This window comes from Mytilus trossulus, chromosome 2 (genome assembly GCF_036588685.1).
Source record: "Mytilus trossulus isolate FHL-02 chromosome 2, PNRI_Mtr1.1.1.hap1, whole genome shotgun sequence".
Classification (NCBI taxonomy): Eukaryota; Metazoa; Mollusca; class Bivalvia; order Mytilida; family Mytilidae; genus Mytilus; species Mytilus trossulus.
The window spans coordinates 54,367,605-54,385,254 of record NC_086374.1 but is presented as its reverse complement, the minus strand read 5'-3'; the positions used below and the strand labels follow the sequence as shown (position 1 = coordinate 54,385,254).

The 17,650-nt window shown below is 32.2% G+C and overlaps 1 protein-coding gene across 1 annotated transcript; it reads right to left on the bottom strand.

Moving 5' to 3' along the window:
* Positions 1 to 6,974: 6,974 nt before the first annotated feature.
* Positions 6,975 to 17,208, bottom strand: LOC134707584 (zinc transporter Slc39a7-like). Its single transcript, XM_063567490.1, has 3 exons — positions 16,314 to 17,208; positions 11,973 to 12,178; positions 6,975 to 10,343 (listed from the first exon to the last, which is right to left on the bottom strand). The coding sequence occupies exons 1-3, from the start codon at positions 17,119 to 17,121 to the stop codon at positions 10,092 to 10,094; spliced, it is 1,266 nt and encodes a 421-aa protein (XP_063423560.1). The 5' UTR covers positions 17,122 to 17,208; the 3' UTR covers positions 6,975 to 10,091.
* Between the last annotated feature and the right edge of the window lie 442 nt (positions 17,209 to 17,650).

Below are 17,650 nucleotides of genomic sequence, written 5' to 3'. Positions count from 1 at the left end.
CAAACTTTGACAGAAGCTTAAAGCTTTTACAAAAATCTTCTCCTCTGAAACTACTGGGCTAAATTAAACTAAACTTGGCCACAATCATCATTGACAGTGGCGTAGCCAGGGTTGAAATGATGTGGATGTTTCGCCGAGCGGAGCAAGGCGAAAAAATTTTGGACCTTTTTATGCAGAAAATTATTTTTTATTTAAGCACATGTACTCCCCCAGAATCCGACACTAGTTACATTTTTGTTTAAATTCAAAATACCCACCTTTTCATATATTTATATTTTCAACTGAATTTTATTGTTTCCTCGAAAGTACCTTCATTTAATTCATGAATATTGCATTTAAAAGTTTCCCACCTAATTTTATCTCATCTATCCAACTTTTTTTACCTGTACTACATATATAGTTTTTAAAAAGTTGGATAAATAAAAATGAACCGATCAAACACCCAACAGCGTTTGTTTAATGGCACTGCACTGGGCAGTCGCACGTGTCGTTAAATAACAAACCAATAAACAATATAATGAAGTTATAAGGTAATAAATATTTCAGGTATTGGACAGTTGCCATCATCATGATTAGATTATCTAATTGACAAAAAACACTTAAAATTTTAAATTTCAATTTACTAAACACAAAATGTAAGTACTAAAATGTATATTTAAAAATGTATGATACCATATTTCACTGTTTTAATAGAGAAAATTACGGAAAGATAATGGAGTGTGGTATCTTTTTTAATTAAGATTATAACTTTCTAAAAGGAAACTCTTTAGGACTTCTAAATAGTGTATTTCAACTGTGCTAAACTTATTTTGAACATTAAAGTTATTTGTCCTGGTTAATTGTGCGGATGTCAGATTTATGTAACACATTTCACTATCTTCATAAGGAAAAATAAAAGGCAGTGGCTATTTGACCGGCACCGGCAAAATAGCAAATTTGCTATTTGACCGGCACCGGCTAAATAGCAAATTTGCTATTTAACCGGCACTAAATAAAACTGTTCATTGATGTGATTAGTAGAGAATAAAAAAGTTTAATAATAATTTAGAATCATTTAATCACAATATCAAGCATTAAAAATTGTGAAATCTATGATTTAAATATTCTTCTTGGAAGCTCTGGTGTCAATAGTGAAAAGTTCTACATTATCGCAATTTCCTGGAACTTAATATGACCTCATAAAAATCATATAATAATTTGAAGAAAAAAAATAATTAGAGAAAAACAAACTTCTCATGTGTATTGGGTTGAGCTAGATTGAATCAGGAGCAGCGTCTGTGCAACTTACATGCTATTTTTCAAAATGAGAAAATACACAAAATACAATTACATTTCTCTTTGTTTTAGTCTTTTTGTCACCTTTTCATTCTCAAATATAATTCTAAAAATCAAGGAACATTTCCTTCTTATAAATACTGAAAAAAATGTGTCTAATGAAATTTTTATTTTTTCACGTTATTTTTTTAAAAAGACCAAGCCAGATAATCGCTTGATTAAAATTGTATTTCTCAAGTCTTCTCATATGGTACTGAAAGACCATTCTACGATTGCGTCCTCATCACAATCACAATGCTGGTTCCGTAAATGAAAATAGACTAGTATACAAGTTTCCGGAATGTAGTATAGCTACAAAGTGACTATTATCATATTTGTATTTTACTCTTTAGTTTATCTTATTACTTCACTTCTATTCTTAATAGATTCACCATATTTTTATTTTTGTCAAATTTTCGATGTGTACACAGTTTGTTTTTTTTTAAATTCAGATAAGAAGTTTAAATGTTTATATGAGCAACAGTAACTGGCAAAAGTTTTTAAATAGAAAATTTTGATATTTAATTATTATTCTTAAATTTTAAATTCCAGTAAGATATAATTTAATCAGAGCCGGCTAAATAGCAAATTTGCTATTTTGCCGGTGCCGGTCAAATAGCAAATTTGCTATTTTGCCGGTGCCGGTCAAATAGCCACTGCCAAAATAAAAACGGATATTACATTCAAATTCTCTTAAAAGAAACTTTTCAAGACAACTTCCCTCTGATCTTCATTAATATCGATATACTTGTAATACATGTACATCCTGAATAAATCACTTGTTATTTTTTATAAAATTTAGAAAAAAATAAACGTTCTAAAACGTTTCCCGTAAGAGCCTTATCTTTCATTATTCTGTCTGTATAGATGCTCCATGGTCTCTATACCTTATCCCTTATGACCATGAAATTTTCTTCCAATGTGTCGTGACTTTCTATTGGCTCCTTTTTTTCAGTTAATCAAATTTCTCAGAATTTTCAGATAATCCCGGTTTATCTCAGATAAACTAAGATTATCTCAGCTTAATTCAAATTCGAAAAAAATCTAGTTTATCTGAGAAAATAAAGAAAATCCATTATCTGGAGAAAATCCCGGTTTATCTGAAAATTCTGAGATAAACCGACATTATCTGGAAAAAATCGAGATAATCCCGGTTTATCTGAGCTTAATGTAAAAAAATGAGATAATCCTACTTTATCTGAGAAAATCCTGGTTTATATGAGATCATTTAGGATTATCTATAAAAGTGGTTCAGGCGTGCCATACCGTTGTCTATGAATTTAACAACCTCGGCATAGGTAAATTACGCCTTGCTACCGTACCGACTCAAGCGTTGTTGAGATGGACAACAACAGTTATCTATAAGTCATTACAGATACATGTATAATCAGCATCGACACATAAATTTATTAGAGGCTACGGTATCTAACAGATGTTTCTTTCTTATAGGTGTCTATAATGAACTCATCTAACTTGAGATAAAGAATCAAACAAATACAGTTAAGTCTACCGGATTTCTTAACTTACATCTAGAAATTGACAGTAAGCGTCGGTTAAAAACACGACGAGATATATTCAGCCTTCTTATTGTGAATTTTCCATTTTTATGTAGCTACATTCGAGCAGCGCCTTCATACTGAATACATATCTCATAGTTGGTACGATATTCAAGGGCTTGAGCTTCTCCATCATGCTTTCCAAGATAGAGAGTTGCTGCTTACAATGATGCTTTTAATCAAAGAGTTCCAATAGGTGAAGTTGAAATCACCTCAGTAAATTTTACAGACCCAATCACGAGTTGGTCGACCGGTTTTGAATATGTTTAACATGGCACGACGGGTGCCAAATATGAAGCAGGAGCTTGCAGAGCAATTGAGATCACCTTTACTTTCGATATGAATCGTGTTGTTCAATCTTTGGTTTTCTATGTTTTATAGTGTACTGTTGTGCATCTTTTTATGTTCAAGCCATGGCGTTGTCCGTTTAGTTTCGACTTGTGAGTTTGAATGTTCTTTTGGTATCATCTGCCTCTCTTTAGAAACGATTGCTGAGGTCGAATCCTGTAAAATTGGGGCAAGTTTGGAAACAACATGAAAGTTTCATACAGCTCTGATATTTGAAACAGCGTAGGTTTATGAAACAACGAATTGGGTCTTTAAAATTCAATTTGAAATTGGACATTTACTTATTGTCGATGACTTAGATTCAGCATACAAAAGAACCACAAGAATTCAAGTTTTGATTAAATCAAACTTAATTTCATTCGTTTGATTACGGAGCCAAAAAATCCAAAGGAACGGTTACACTCAGTATACGTATCTATTTTGATGAAACTTAACAAATTTGGGACTCCGATTTGAACCAACCTCAGAACATGCCCCCCAAAAAATGATAAAAACCATAAAGGGCAATTACTCTAAGAAGAAGAAGTTGACGATTTTAGCCACGTTTACTTAAATGTGGTTTTTGTCTTGCAGAACAATTTTTTTCTTATTTAGATTTTCTATTGACTACAGTTAATGTTATTTTAAGATATTAAATAAAAACGCCAAAAATGGTAAAATCTGTCATTTAAGGGCAAAATTTCGAAATAGTCGTCTGACAGTTTTGATGTGAATAGACAATCTATAGATCATAATTTTTAACACTTTTACCATGCCAAGTTTCAAAACAATCAACTTCCATGTCATTTCATAGTCATGTCAGATTTGTCGATAAACAGGTGGCGTCATAGGACACATTTTTTAAATATATATCCTAATGATGCTTGTACCCATAAGTAAATTTGGCCTTATATCTAGTTGTATAAGTGAATATGTTCTTTGTAATAAATAACAGACGATGAGGACAATTGAGGGTCACAAAGTAATGGCAAAACCTCACACAGTCCCTTCTTACCAGGAGATGAATATAATAAAAAGTCTTTAGCATGCTCATATGCGTGAACCAAATAATGCAACTCGTCATTTTTTTTACTTGATGTGTCTTCGTGTTTTTGATAATTAGGGAATTTGATGTTGATAGACCCATGGTCTTATTCAAATTTGTCCTCAATTTCTGTAGGTTCATTGCTGTTTTTGACTGTCTTTTCTTATGATGACTTAGTTGAGATCTTTTGAACTGTCTAGGTGTATTTTTGTCAATGCACTGTTGTCTTATTGAAGTATAACAACATCTGCATTTCTTTATTTAACTGAAAATAATGATACAAAAATCATAACTAGCCATTCCCATTTTTATTTCTGTATTATTTTGACAAGCACTCATTTTTCTTCTTACAAACATTTCACAACAGTCACAATAATGTCTCTTACAAACACATATCGTCAATTGATATTTAATGCTTTTAAAGCTGATGGACCATTAAAACTAGAGGCTCCAAAGAGCCTGTGTCGCTCACCTTGGTATATGTGAATATTAAACAAAGGAAGCAGATGGATTCATGACAAAATTGTGTTTTGGTGATGGTGATGTGTTTGTAAATCTTACTTTACTAGTCTTGCTGCTTACATTTATCTCTATCTATAATGAACTTGGCCCAGTAGTTTCAGTGGAAAATGTTAATAAAAATTTACAAATTTTATGAAAATTGTTAAAAATTGACTATAAAGGACAATAACTCCTTAGGGGGTCAATTGACAATTTCAGTCATGTTGACTTATTTGTAAATCTTACTTTGCTGAACATAATTGCTGTTTACAGTTTATCTCTATCTATAATAAAATTTAAGATAATAACCAAAAACAGCAAAATTTCCTTAAAATTACTGATTCAGGGGCAGCAACCCAACAATGGGTTGTCAGATTCATCTGAAAATTATAAGGCAGATAGATCTTGATCTGATTAATAATTTTACCCCGTGTTGGATTTGCTCTAAATGCTTTAGATTTTGAGTTATAAGCCAAAAACTGCATTTTACCCCTATGTTCTATTTTTAGCGGTGGCGGCCATCTTGATTTGATAGTCGGGTCACTGGACACATTTTTAAAACAAGATACCCCAAAGATGATGATTGCCAAGTCTGGATTAATTTGGCCCAGTAGTTTCAGAGGAGAAGATTTTTGTAAAAGAAAACTAAGATTTACGAAAAATGGTTAAAAATTGACTATAAAGGGCAATAACTCCTAAAAGGGTCAACTGACCATTTCGGTCATGTTGACTTATTTGTAAATCCTACTTTACTAAACATTATTGCTGTTTACAGTTTATCTCTATCTATAATAATATTCAAGATAATAACCAAAAACTGCAAAATTTCCACAAAATTACCAATTCAGGGGCAGCAACCCAACAACGGGTTGACCGATTCATCAGAAAATTTCAGGGCAGATAGATCTTGACCTGATAAACATTTTTACCCCATGTCAGATTTCCTCTTAATGCTTTGGTTTTTGAGTTATAAGCCAAAAACTGCATTTTACCCCTATGTTCTATTTTTTGCCGTGGCGGCCATCTTGGTTGGATGACCGGGTCACGCCACACATTTTTTAAACTAGATACCCCAATGATGATTGTGGCCAAGTTTGGTTCAATTTGGCCCAGTATTTTCAGAGGAGAAGATTATTGTAAAAGATAACTAAGATTTACGAAAAATGGTTAAAAATTGACTATAAAGGGCAATAACTCCTAAACGGGTCAACTGACCATTTCGGTCATGTTGACTTATTTGTAAATCCTATTTTACTTAACATTATTGCTGTTTTTAGTTTATCTCTATCTATAATAATATTCAAGATAATAACCAAAAACTGCAAAATTTCCACAAAATTACCAATTCAGGGGCAGCAACCCAACAACGGGTTGACCGATTCATCTGAAAATTTCAGGGCAGATAGATCTTGACCTGATAAACATTTTTACCCCATGTCAGATTTCCTCTTAATGCTTTGGTTTTTGAGTTATAAGCCAAAAACTGCAGTTTACCCCTATGTTCTATTTTTAGCCGTGGCGGCCATATTGGTTGGTTGACCGGGTCACGCCACACATTTTTTAAACTAGATACCCCAATGATGATTGTGGCCAAGTTTGGTTCAATTTGGCCCAGTAGTTTCAGAGGAGAAAATTTTTGTAAAAGATAACTAAGATTTACGAAAAATGGTTAAAAATTGACTATAAAGGGCAATAAATCCTAAACGGGTCAACTGACCATTTCGGTCATGTTGACTTATTTGTAAATCCTACTTTACTAAACATTATTGCTGTTTACAGTTTATCTCTATCTATAATAATATTCAAGATAATAACCAAAAACTGCAAAATTTCCACAAAATTACCAATTCAGGGGCAGCAACCCAACAACGGGTTGACCGATTCATCTGAAAATTTCAGGGCAGATAGATCTTGACCTGATAAACATTTTTACCCCATGTCAGATTTCCTCTAAATGCTTTGGTTTTTGAGTTATAAGCCAAAAACTGCATTTTACCCCTATGTTCTATTTTTAGCCGTGGCGGCCATCTTGGTTGGTTGACCGGGTCACGCCACACATTTTTTAAACTAGATACCCCAATGATGATTGTGGCCAAGTTTGGTTCAATTTGGCCCAGTAGTTTCAGAGGAGAAGATTTTTGTAAAAGTTAACAACGACGACGGACGACGGACGCAAAGTGATGGGAAAAGCTCACTTGGCCCTTCGGGCCAGGTGAGCTAAAAACCCTGAATAGTTGCTACAAAATTTAATTTGGTTTAAATGCTATTAAATGTAAGCATGATTAGGATTGTAACCATTCATTATAAAGACTGTTGAAAGTCTGAAAACCGACAAAGTGACAATTTTCATTGAAGAAAAAAAAAAGTTAAATATATAGGATGTCTCAGTTATTACATTGTGGGTAGAGTACTATTAATCATTTATCATTCTAAAATGATGGCATGTACTACAAACAATAAGTATATAATCCTATAGAAGATAACAAATTATCAATTGTTTGAAAGTGCTCTTACATATCTTAAAAAAATAATTTAATCTTTGTCGCATATGCTTGAATAGTAATCCATATACCAATAAATTATTGTTTACTATCAACCATGTCTCATACCTTGGAACAAACCTCAATTTGACTGATTACCACTAAGAGTGTAAAACTGAGTTCAAGGCCATGTGATATGTGTGACCTGAAAGTTCTACTTACAACCAATCTTATTGGCATATCATGCAGACTACTGATAAGCTTGTTCTTTATTAAAAATTAATACTTAAAAATAATAATGAGGTAAAGGTCAAATAAAAATAACTACCAGGGTCTCATCATGAACTGCATCTTGTTAAATGTTTCTTATTTTATGTTACATTGGGAATAAGAAACTGACAGTACTTTCTACTTTGTACAGCATTGTAAAATAAGAAGTTATCTTATTTATGTGTGTTTAATGAGCAAGAAAAAACTATTTTTGTCACTCCCATTGACAATATATAACTTCTGTGAAGACAAACAAATATGTTCCCTTTTATAAATAAGAATATATTATTCAAGAGATGAAATGTTAAAAGGAAATTATTAACAATTATTTGGGTTTTTCCATCAATTGCAATCTCAAAATAAAAACTTATCCTTCATCCAAATACAACAGGTATGATTAAATGTAACAATATTTTTTTTATATTTAGAACTCAGATCATGACAAGAGTTTAAAATCAATCTTTTTATCTTTTTTACACTGTATTATCATCCACACATGATCACATCTATTGCTTAAACTGCCATTTATTAAACATTACAAGAAAATATGCAGTACATTTTAGTTGACAAACATTTAAAAGTTAAATACAAATATACATTAAACAACATACATGTAACAGATGAAAATGCTTCGTTGTTAAATAAAAGAAGTTGTATAATCAATTTTCTTGTAATACTAATGCATGTGTGTTTTCTTCATTTTTTTATTTGAAATTAGTTATTTTATTTAATAACAAAGAACTAATCAGTTTCAAAATATATAAAGCATGATTGAGACATTTTATAACTCCATACAAAATGATTGTTAGATGTTAGTTAAAACAGTATTTATTCAAACAAATTGAATTGGATTGGACAACAGGCATAGCCTATGTAAATTTATTATGATTGGTGTTAAATGCACCTTTCAGAACTATCAGCTTTTTCTTGGCAGTCAGTTTTCACTGATGGAGAAAGTCAAGAGTGTCCAGAGAAAACCACAGACATTTGGCAGGAAATCTGACAATTCTAGTTAATTAAGATTGGAAATAATTGCAACTGCCACTTGTCACATACAAAATGAACTAAAGATTGTATTCATTTGGTTACAGCAATTCAAAGCATAAAAAAGTACCTGTAATTGAAGTAGACTACTGGAATGTTTTTGGAATAGGAATGACATTTTCTGGAGATATGAGTATTGACCATTCTACAACAGTTTAGAGTTTTCATTATTCAGAAGAATTCAGAGTTTCCAATATTTCAAAAAAAAGTTTTGAGATTATTCAAACAGATTAATCAATTCAACCATAACATATATGAACTCTTAATACATGCCATAGATGTATTTCATTCCTGTGTCAAATGATTTTTGAAATTATGCTTTACAATTTTTAAAATTGCTTTACATTGAAATAAAAACATCATGAGGTCATAAACTGATTTTTATCTGATCATGCTAGCTTTTTTTTGAACTCAATCAAATGCTCTAATGAAAGCAGAAAATTGACATTTTAAAAAGACTAATCAAAAAACATGATTGAACTATTTGTAATTGATAATAATGTAAAAAAAAAAATAACAGCAATTGCAAATGACAGCTGTCATCTAAGCATATGGCACAAAACAATAACAACCAATTTTATAGGATTGAAAACACACAGGTTAAAGTATACAGTTTGTATATATATTCAATATTTGTACATTGAGTTTTCACTAGATCATGATTGTTAAATGCAAAGAAAGAAAAATAGATGATACACACATTTTGATTTTTTGTGGAGATTTGATAGCAAACATTGTAATATTTTACAGTAAATCTAAAGAATATTGATTCTAAAGAGCCACAGACTTTTCATCCAGAATCACCAATTGAGATCAAATGAGATATTTGATATACTAAGCAATAAAAAAATAACTGTAATAAGCATAGATTGTAAGATTAAAGTTTTATAAAAGAAATATACATTAGAAAATGTGTAAATAAACTGTACAAACATATCAAGACATACATGAATGCTTGTATTTAACCAGTTGTCAAATTAAGACAATATTTTCTTTCCCACCCAGGTTCAATTAAGATGAGTAAAAAATCTGTTATACATGATCAAATAGAATAAACTGGTGGCTGCAGTGATGTGTATTTTACCAGATGCATACAAAATGCATGTTAGTTTTACTTGTATGAATTTCTCACTTGCATATTCATTATTAGCAACATTACAAAAACAGGGTAAATGTAGAGTTTAATCCTCATACCATTAGTTAAATTAAAATGTCTAACATATACATATATATCTTGACAGCTAGGCTATCATAAACAATAAACACTAAAGCTACAAAACAACTACAATTGTGACTAGTATTGAACCTATTACTACATCAAGTAGTTTTTTTATTCAACTTTCATACTTCTTAATCAAGATAAATCCAGGCAAGCTTAATTTTCATAACCCTTAAATATTGTAAAAGGATAGTCATGATAGTAGAGCAGTCAAAAATTGTCACAAAGTTCTGTGAAAAAATTTGTTTAAACATATAAAATAGATGAAAACGAAGTTAAAAAAAAACAATATCTAAAGAAGAAATTAAAATTCCTAAACATATCTACAGTAATACCTATTCATAAAGACCTATCAGATACATCATATATACACCAACTAACAATGCTCCTATTTCCTTTATAGATTGTCCTAGTTTGGTATCTTCCAACAATTCAGGAATGACAGATACTGTTGCAATGTATATAAACCCTCCAGCTGTAAATGGAAGGATCCATGCTACGGCTGCATCTCCTCCTCCCTCGGCTAAAAGACTACAAACTGTTCCCATCATAGCACCAATTGCTGTACTAAATTGTAACAACATTGCCTGTTAAAAAGAAATAATTTTATTTGGAAGAGTTTGTTTTCAATTAACTAATTTAAACATCTTTATACAACACAAGTTAAGTCTATAGTCTGTTAGTATGGACCTGTACTTATGTTTTCGGAAGGACAGTTGTGTAGTTGACAATCTTACCACATCTTTTTATCTTTATATTGATTCACAGAATTAAACGCAATTCCTACACTGATTTTCAATGTATTTCTCTAACCGGTTTTATGAATCCATGACATGTAGATGTTTCTGTACAGAGTAAGGATCTTCATCAGTGGTCATCATTAGCCTGATTAGAAGAGGAGAGGAACTTTTTCAGGACTTCAGGATCTGATGTTTTTAAGCTTTGGATTTTGGGTTTGAACCTTTTGGGATCTGGGAAATCATTTTTCGAATTACAGGATGTCAGGATTTAAATTTCTTTTATTTTGGGACCTCTGGATTTCTTGTTTTTAAGCCTGGGATTTCTGTATAGAAAGATTTTTTTTTCACATCTTATTCAGGTATATGTATATATGACACACAAATTAGTGTAAATGAGCAGATGTACCTTTGAAGTTAAAAAACATGTGACAAGAATTAAAAATATTTTGTTGGAAGCATAAATGACAGGTATGAAAATTGAACTCAATTTAATTACGATTATCGAGAATGAAAATATTGACAGAATTATGGCAGAAGTTTATATAGAATTTTTCCAGTACATGCAATAAGTCAATACAACAAGCTTTATTTCAATTAAATACATACAAAAAAAATCAGCATTTTTCCATTGGTAAAGGGGCATTACTCTAGAACATGTAGAACTGTTAAACCCCGCCACATTATTTATGCATGTGCCTATCCCAAGTCAGGATCCTTTAATTCAGTGGTTGTCGTTTGTTTATGTGTTACATATTTGTTTTTTCTTTCATTTTTTTACTTAAATAAGTCCGTTAGTTTTCTCGTTTTAATTGTTTTACATTGTCTTAATCGGGGCCTTTTATAGCTGACTATGCAGTATGGGCTTTGCTCATTGTTAAAGGCCGTACGGTTACCTATAGTTGTTAATGTTTGTGTCATTTTTATCTTTTGTGGATAGTTGTCTCATTGGCAATCCTACCAATTCTTCTTTTTCATCAAGTCACACCACCAAAATTCAAATTAAACTTGTTCTGTATTTTGTGGTGATAAGCATAGTGTATCTTGTGTATAAGTTTCATAACATTTGGTTTGGTTAAGTAAGTGAATGGTAAATAAAAATCATCAATTTTTCCATCTGTAAAGGGGAATAACTCTAAAACCGTAAAAGTGACATCCCCAAAAATTTAAGCTTGATCTGTATTTTGTGATAAAACGCATTGTGTATAAGTTTCATAACATTTGGTTGAGGCAAACTAAAGAAAGAGAATGAAACTAAAAGTTCAGCAATTTTTCCATTTGTAAAGAGGCATAACTCTAGAACTGTTAATCTGATGCCACTAAAATTCAAACTTGATCTGTGTTTTGTGGTCATAAGCGTTGTGTATTAGTTTAATAACATTTGGTTGAGGCAAACTAAAGTTTGAGAAGGGAAACAAACTTTGGGATGTATATATGTACATACAATGTACAGAAGGACAAGGATAAAACTTAAAGTACCTTTCTCTTTGTGCACCCAGACTTTACTAAGATAGCGAAATCTCCTATTTCATGTGGTATCTCATGTAAGAATATTGTTATAGTTGTAATAATTCCTATATTTCTACCAGCTAGAAAAGAAGCACCTATTGCCAAACCATCCGTAAAATTGTGAGCAGCATCTGCAGCAAGATTTAAATAACCAGCAACTTTAATGTCTTCAGGTTCTGAAAAAAATACATGAAATATAGACAATTATGTACAATGTAGGTATCCTTCAATGGTACAGCAACTTTCTATTATATAAGAAAAACAACAAGGTCCAATTAGCCATGGCCAGCATGAAGGAAAAAATAAGAATCAGAGAATTCAGCTATACATGACTAATATGTAAATATATATATTGTAATAACAATGGTGTTGATTAAAAATGACACCATTCCAAACCCTTTTGTTTTTAACATAATAAAATGCCAATATTACAAATTTAAATAATTAACAAGTTCTATACATGTATATGACAAATATATGATTTGAAACTGATACCAATCTGCCAAAAGTGTACATGTCACCTGATACATTGTACATCCTGTGTACCTTACATCTGTATCATTCTAGGAACTGTTATCATGGTTATACCAACATTCCAATGATCCAGGCTTAAAATACGGCTTACATGTATATGTATATGTAGTTACTTTAATTCAGTCCTGGACATGGTATGTCACAGGTGAGTTCTGGTTTAAATAATGCAGTAACGTCACATGTAATGTTTTAAAATGTCTATCTGCATCAATTTATCAATGAAGCCACACAACGTCATTCATTAACCAAACAACTATCACAACATATACATGTACGCATAAAAATAGATTAAACCGTTTAAACTGGTGTTATGTTAACTCTAAATTTCATGATTTAAAGGAATTTAATATCATAAAATTGAGAATGGAAATGGGGAATGTGTCAAACAGACAACAACCCGACCAAATAAAAAAACAACAGCAGAAGGTCACCAACAGGTCTTCAATGTAGCGAGAAATTCACGCACCCAGAGGCGTCCTTCAGCTGGCCCCTAAACAAATATATACTAGTTCAGTGATAATGAACGCCATACTAATTTCCAAATTTAAAATTAAAATAATACAAGACTAACAAAGGCCAGAGGCTATTGACTTGGGACAGGCGCAAAAATGCGGCGGGTTAAACATGTTTGTGAGATCTCAACCCTCCCCCTATACCTCTAACCAATGTAGAAAAGTAAACGCATAACAATAGGCACATTAAAATTCAGTTCAAGAGAAGTCCGAGTCTGATGTCAGAAGATGTAACCAAAGAAAATAAACAAAATGACAATAATTAAATACATAATTCTAATGCAACAACATTTGTAACGTTCATTTTGATTGGATAACGTCATGTTCTTACATGGCATCAATTGACAATTGATGCTATGGGACCTACGCGCAAGCGCAGACGGCATATGACAGATTTTAAATACATGTTTTAACGTTGTTTTCTGTCAGTTTCATTAGAATGCAGATAACAATATTGTATTTTAAGCTCCGACGGCATCAATTGGGGATTTGATGGTCGCAAATACCCGTTTACTGTCTCCGCTAACCCGTCGCCAGTAAACTTAATTTGCGACCATCAAATCCCCAATTGATGCCGTCGGAGCTTAAAATACAATACAGTTATCTCCTAAATAACAACAGACTACTAGCAGTTAACTGACATGCCAGCTCCAGACTTCAATTAAACTGACTGAAAGATTATGATTTCATCATATGAACATCAGGCACAATCCTTCCCGTTAGGGGTTTACTAGTATCATACCATCATAACATATGGACCATAATTTGGTATTCGGCCTTTGGTTTCTTTTTGTATCCTTTTTTATAAGTTAAAAAATTTTAACTTTTATTTTGTGGGTTGTGTTGGTGTTAGAATAGTATGAATGGAACAATCATGACAATTGAGTTTTTCAAGAAAAAATTAATACATTTTGATTCACTGTTTATGTGACATGAAACCAAACAGGAAACCAATCTTTATTTTCTTTATTTTGCACAATATAATTCAAAAGGCATACATAAACACCATTACTAGTGTTACTTGCTTCATGTTAATATCTAAAATCTATTTTCAATGTTATATTAAAGGTTTTTTTAAACCTGACCGGAAACCATAAGAAACCGAAAGCATTTTTTTAGTTTTATTTTATTGCAAAATCTGCTTAAAATAATCTGCACAGTATACTTTTTCTTAAAATCCATCTTAAATGTAACAGTATTATAAAACTCCTAAATAAGTGCTTGTTTTGAAAACAATTAGTACAATTTATTCAGAATTTTCCATATTTTCTTCATTGATACAGGATACCAAAATCGTTGTATCTTGATGTTTAAGCCAAAAAAATGTATTTATATTTGGTTTTGATATTCCAGTTATATACAATTTATTCCAAATCATTGGCAATGTAACATTCTTTAAATCCAGTAAAGAAAAAAACTTTTAACTTTTTAAAATTATTAAAATAGGCACAATGTGATACTTGTGACCTGTACACCATCTACATGGTTTCCACATTTTAACCTACTTTAGTGGGCTAAAATCAATAAAGTACTTACTTTCAAGTCATGCATGGTAAAAGTTTACTTTTCCTTTGACAAGTTTATTGCGTTTCTGATAAGTGTTTGCAGAACATGAATAAAAAATATTAATTAAAAACTGTGACAAAGATTCCAACTTTGTACATTCCAAGTGTAATGGTACATTTTATATTAACATGTATTTTTTATTAAATTATATTTATTCACCTAAAATATCCAGTAATATTTACTGCTAAAGTTAAATCAATCCAACGAGCATTGGTACAATGATAAGAGACGTAATTTCGATTGATTTTTCCAAGGACTCTTCACGTCATTATCGGGAAACGAAGTGTGTTCTAACGTCTGTCAAATATAAAATCGATTTTGTCAAGTCATTGGGCATTTATTTTCACACAGAATCGTATGAAATATTATGCACATAGGAAAAATAACAGACCACCGGCGCAATCTCTTTGACAATTGTATTTTCCTCTTTTAAACAAGACGAAACAAGTCTACAGATTATGTTTGCTAACATCCCGTTGGAAACAAAAACAATGTTTAGACCTAGTATTTCGTACATCCGGCCGTAATGCCGTTATCACATGTTAGTCACATGTTTCACGTATGACCGGAAATGATTAGAACTTAAGGACAAAAACAATTTTAATAAATAACTCGACTTCTGTTTCGTGTGAAATGTAACGCATAACGATAACCTAATTTTCTTACTTAATTATTACGAAGATCAAAACAAGAATGTACATCATCTCGGATTTACCTGTTTGAACATCTCACGAGAGTTCATATTTGCATATTGTTTTTAAGAATTCTATTACAAGTCAACAAAGCAGATTACATCATCTAAAAATTGCGTTACGAAATCGGACACAAAAATCACGCCACTGTTCTTACATCTGCTACATAAATACTTATAGTTCTCTGCATTTTCTTCTCACTATTCTTATTGGTCGATGTTCTTTGTTATTTGAAAGCAAAAGTTACGAATTTGCCGGTGACGATTATCTATAAATCAGTCAGCGTTATGCTCTTCGGAAGCAAAAAGTAAAGCGAGAAACGACACAAAAATACGGTTGTAGAATCTTTGAAATTCGTATATTTTAAATTTTTTTCTAGGGAAGAGTAGCATACACTTGTATGTTGATAAAAATAAAGGCATCTTTAGATGTAGTTACAACTTTTCTTACAGTAATTCACATTTTATCACTTTTCTATAGTTATAGGAAACGGAGCCCAATAGCAAATTATGGTCCATATATGAGAAGAACATAACCCGTGACATGCCAACAACTGTTTTTAGAATAAATGTGTTTAGTTCCGACGCAAAGACCTTATCAGTGACTCAATATTAACGCCAAAATATGCAATCTTTAATGACTTGACAACAGTATCGTAATCCCTTCTTAATAAGTCTATTCACAGGTTTTGTATGTTTCTGAGGTGAATACCGACACCTTTGTCATGTTTGTGCTTTATAAAGAATATTTCCATAAAAAAATGGATGTGAAATACCTGAACGTATAAGAAGTCTGCATGTTGAGCTATATTTACGAATGATGTCGTTATACCGATGATAAAATTTAGTAAATGTTTTGACTAGTTTGTGATATCGATAACCCTGGTGTAATAATTTTTCAGTAATACATAAATTTCTCTCGTAAAAATCTAAAACATTGTTACATACACGAGCGAATCGTACAAGTTGAGATATATAAACACCGTAAGATGACAAGCTACAATGTACCTGTTACTTGTTTGTCTTCTGTTTTTTCAATTTTCTTCTTTGAATCTTTAGTTTCTTTGCCTTTAACATCTTCATCACCTTCCCCTTTCTTTTCACTTTTGACTGGTTTTGGTGGTCCATGGCTATGAGCATGTCCTCCTTTTATATACCTCACAAATTTTTCAACCATCAGGAAAACAACGATTCCAGCAAGGACCCATAATCCAACTGTCATATCGTGACCATGCTCATGTCCTCCTTCTCCATGAGAATGCCCATGAGAATGTGAGTGTGCGTGGTCATCACCATCTCCATGTGAGTGGGGTGATACTGCATGAGGAATTAGATGTAAAAATGCATCACCAAGAAGACCACCAGATGCAAAACTGAGAAGAATTTTCAGTAGATTTTGATTTTTAGCATCATATGCATTTTCCAATGGAATAAACAAAAGAATTACAATTGGTGAAACACTAATTAATGCTGTGGCACCACAAGCCTGTAGCCAAAGTACCAATCCTGTTGACTTCTGGGAGGATTTTGTAGGTGCATCATGTTTGTGTCCATGATCGTGTGCATGGTCATGTGTATGTCCATGATCGTGTGCGTGTCCATGATCGTGTGCGTGACCATGATCGTGTGCGTGTCCGTGGTCATTCTCTACGTTTGCTTGCTTTGAATATTTAAAGGATGGATTGGGCTCATCTTGCTCGTCATGAGAGTGAGCATGTCCGTGTGCGTTAATACCAGACCTCAGTAAAATTACAGACAGAATAATCACAAAAGCAACTGAAAATAAATTGTGATGGTTCCTTTTAACCCTGTTCATCTTGTAATCGCTCAAAAATCTGTTTTCGTATGTTAGAAAGTAGACGTGGCTTTTGTTTTGGAAGGGACGTAACTCTTTGCCGGCAAAACTTACTGTTGCTAAATTATGTCTTGTTATCCCGCAACCGATTCCAATTTGGGTTACATGCCATCCGAACTTCTGTTTATTTTTCTATCATTATTTTTATTTATTGATTATTCAGTTTTTGGGGTATATTGTACAAGGGTACTATCGTTTGATTTTCGGGAGACTAAAAAAGGGGGAGGGGGCGGAAAAAGGGGGGGGGGGAGGGGAGACAGGAAGAAAAATTACGGTTGGGCTGAGTTTTTTTTATTTATCACTCTAATTGGTCTTGGGGTTTTTTTCTAATTAGTTCATCCCGACTGGGTTTTTTCATAAATTGTCGTCCTGTCTTTAGTTTTGTCAAGTTGCTCATCCCGGCTGCCTTTTTTCTTAATAAAAACTCTAGTCAGGCCCTTTTCTTAAATGGAATTCAACCCCTCATGTGCACACCCCACCCCAAATGAAA

Coding starts and splice junctions, on each gene's coding strand:
- LOC134707584 (XM_063567490.1), bottom strand. CDS start 17,121: ATGAACAGGGTTAAAAGGAACCATCACAATTTATTTTCAGTTGCTTTT. Junction 12,179..16,313: donor AGAAGACAAACAAGTAACAG/GTACATTGTAGC, acceptor TATTTTTTTCAG/AACCTGAAGACATTAAAGTT. Junction 10,344..11,972: donor CTGGGTGCACAAAGAGAAAG/GTACTTTAAGTT, acceptor TCTTTTTAACAG/GCAATGTTGTTACAATTTAG.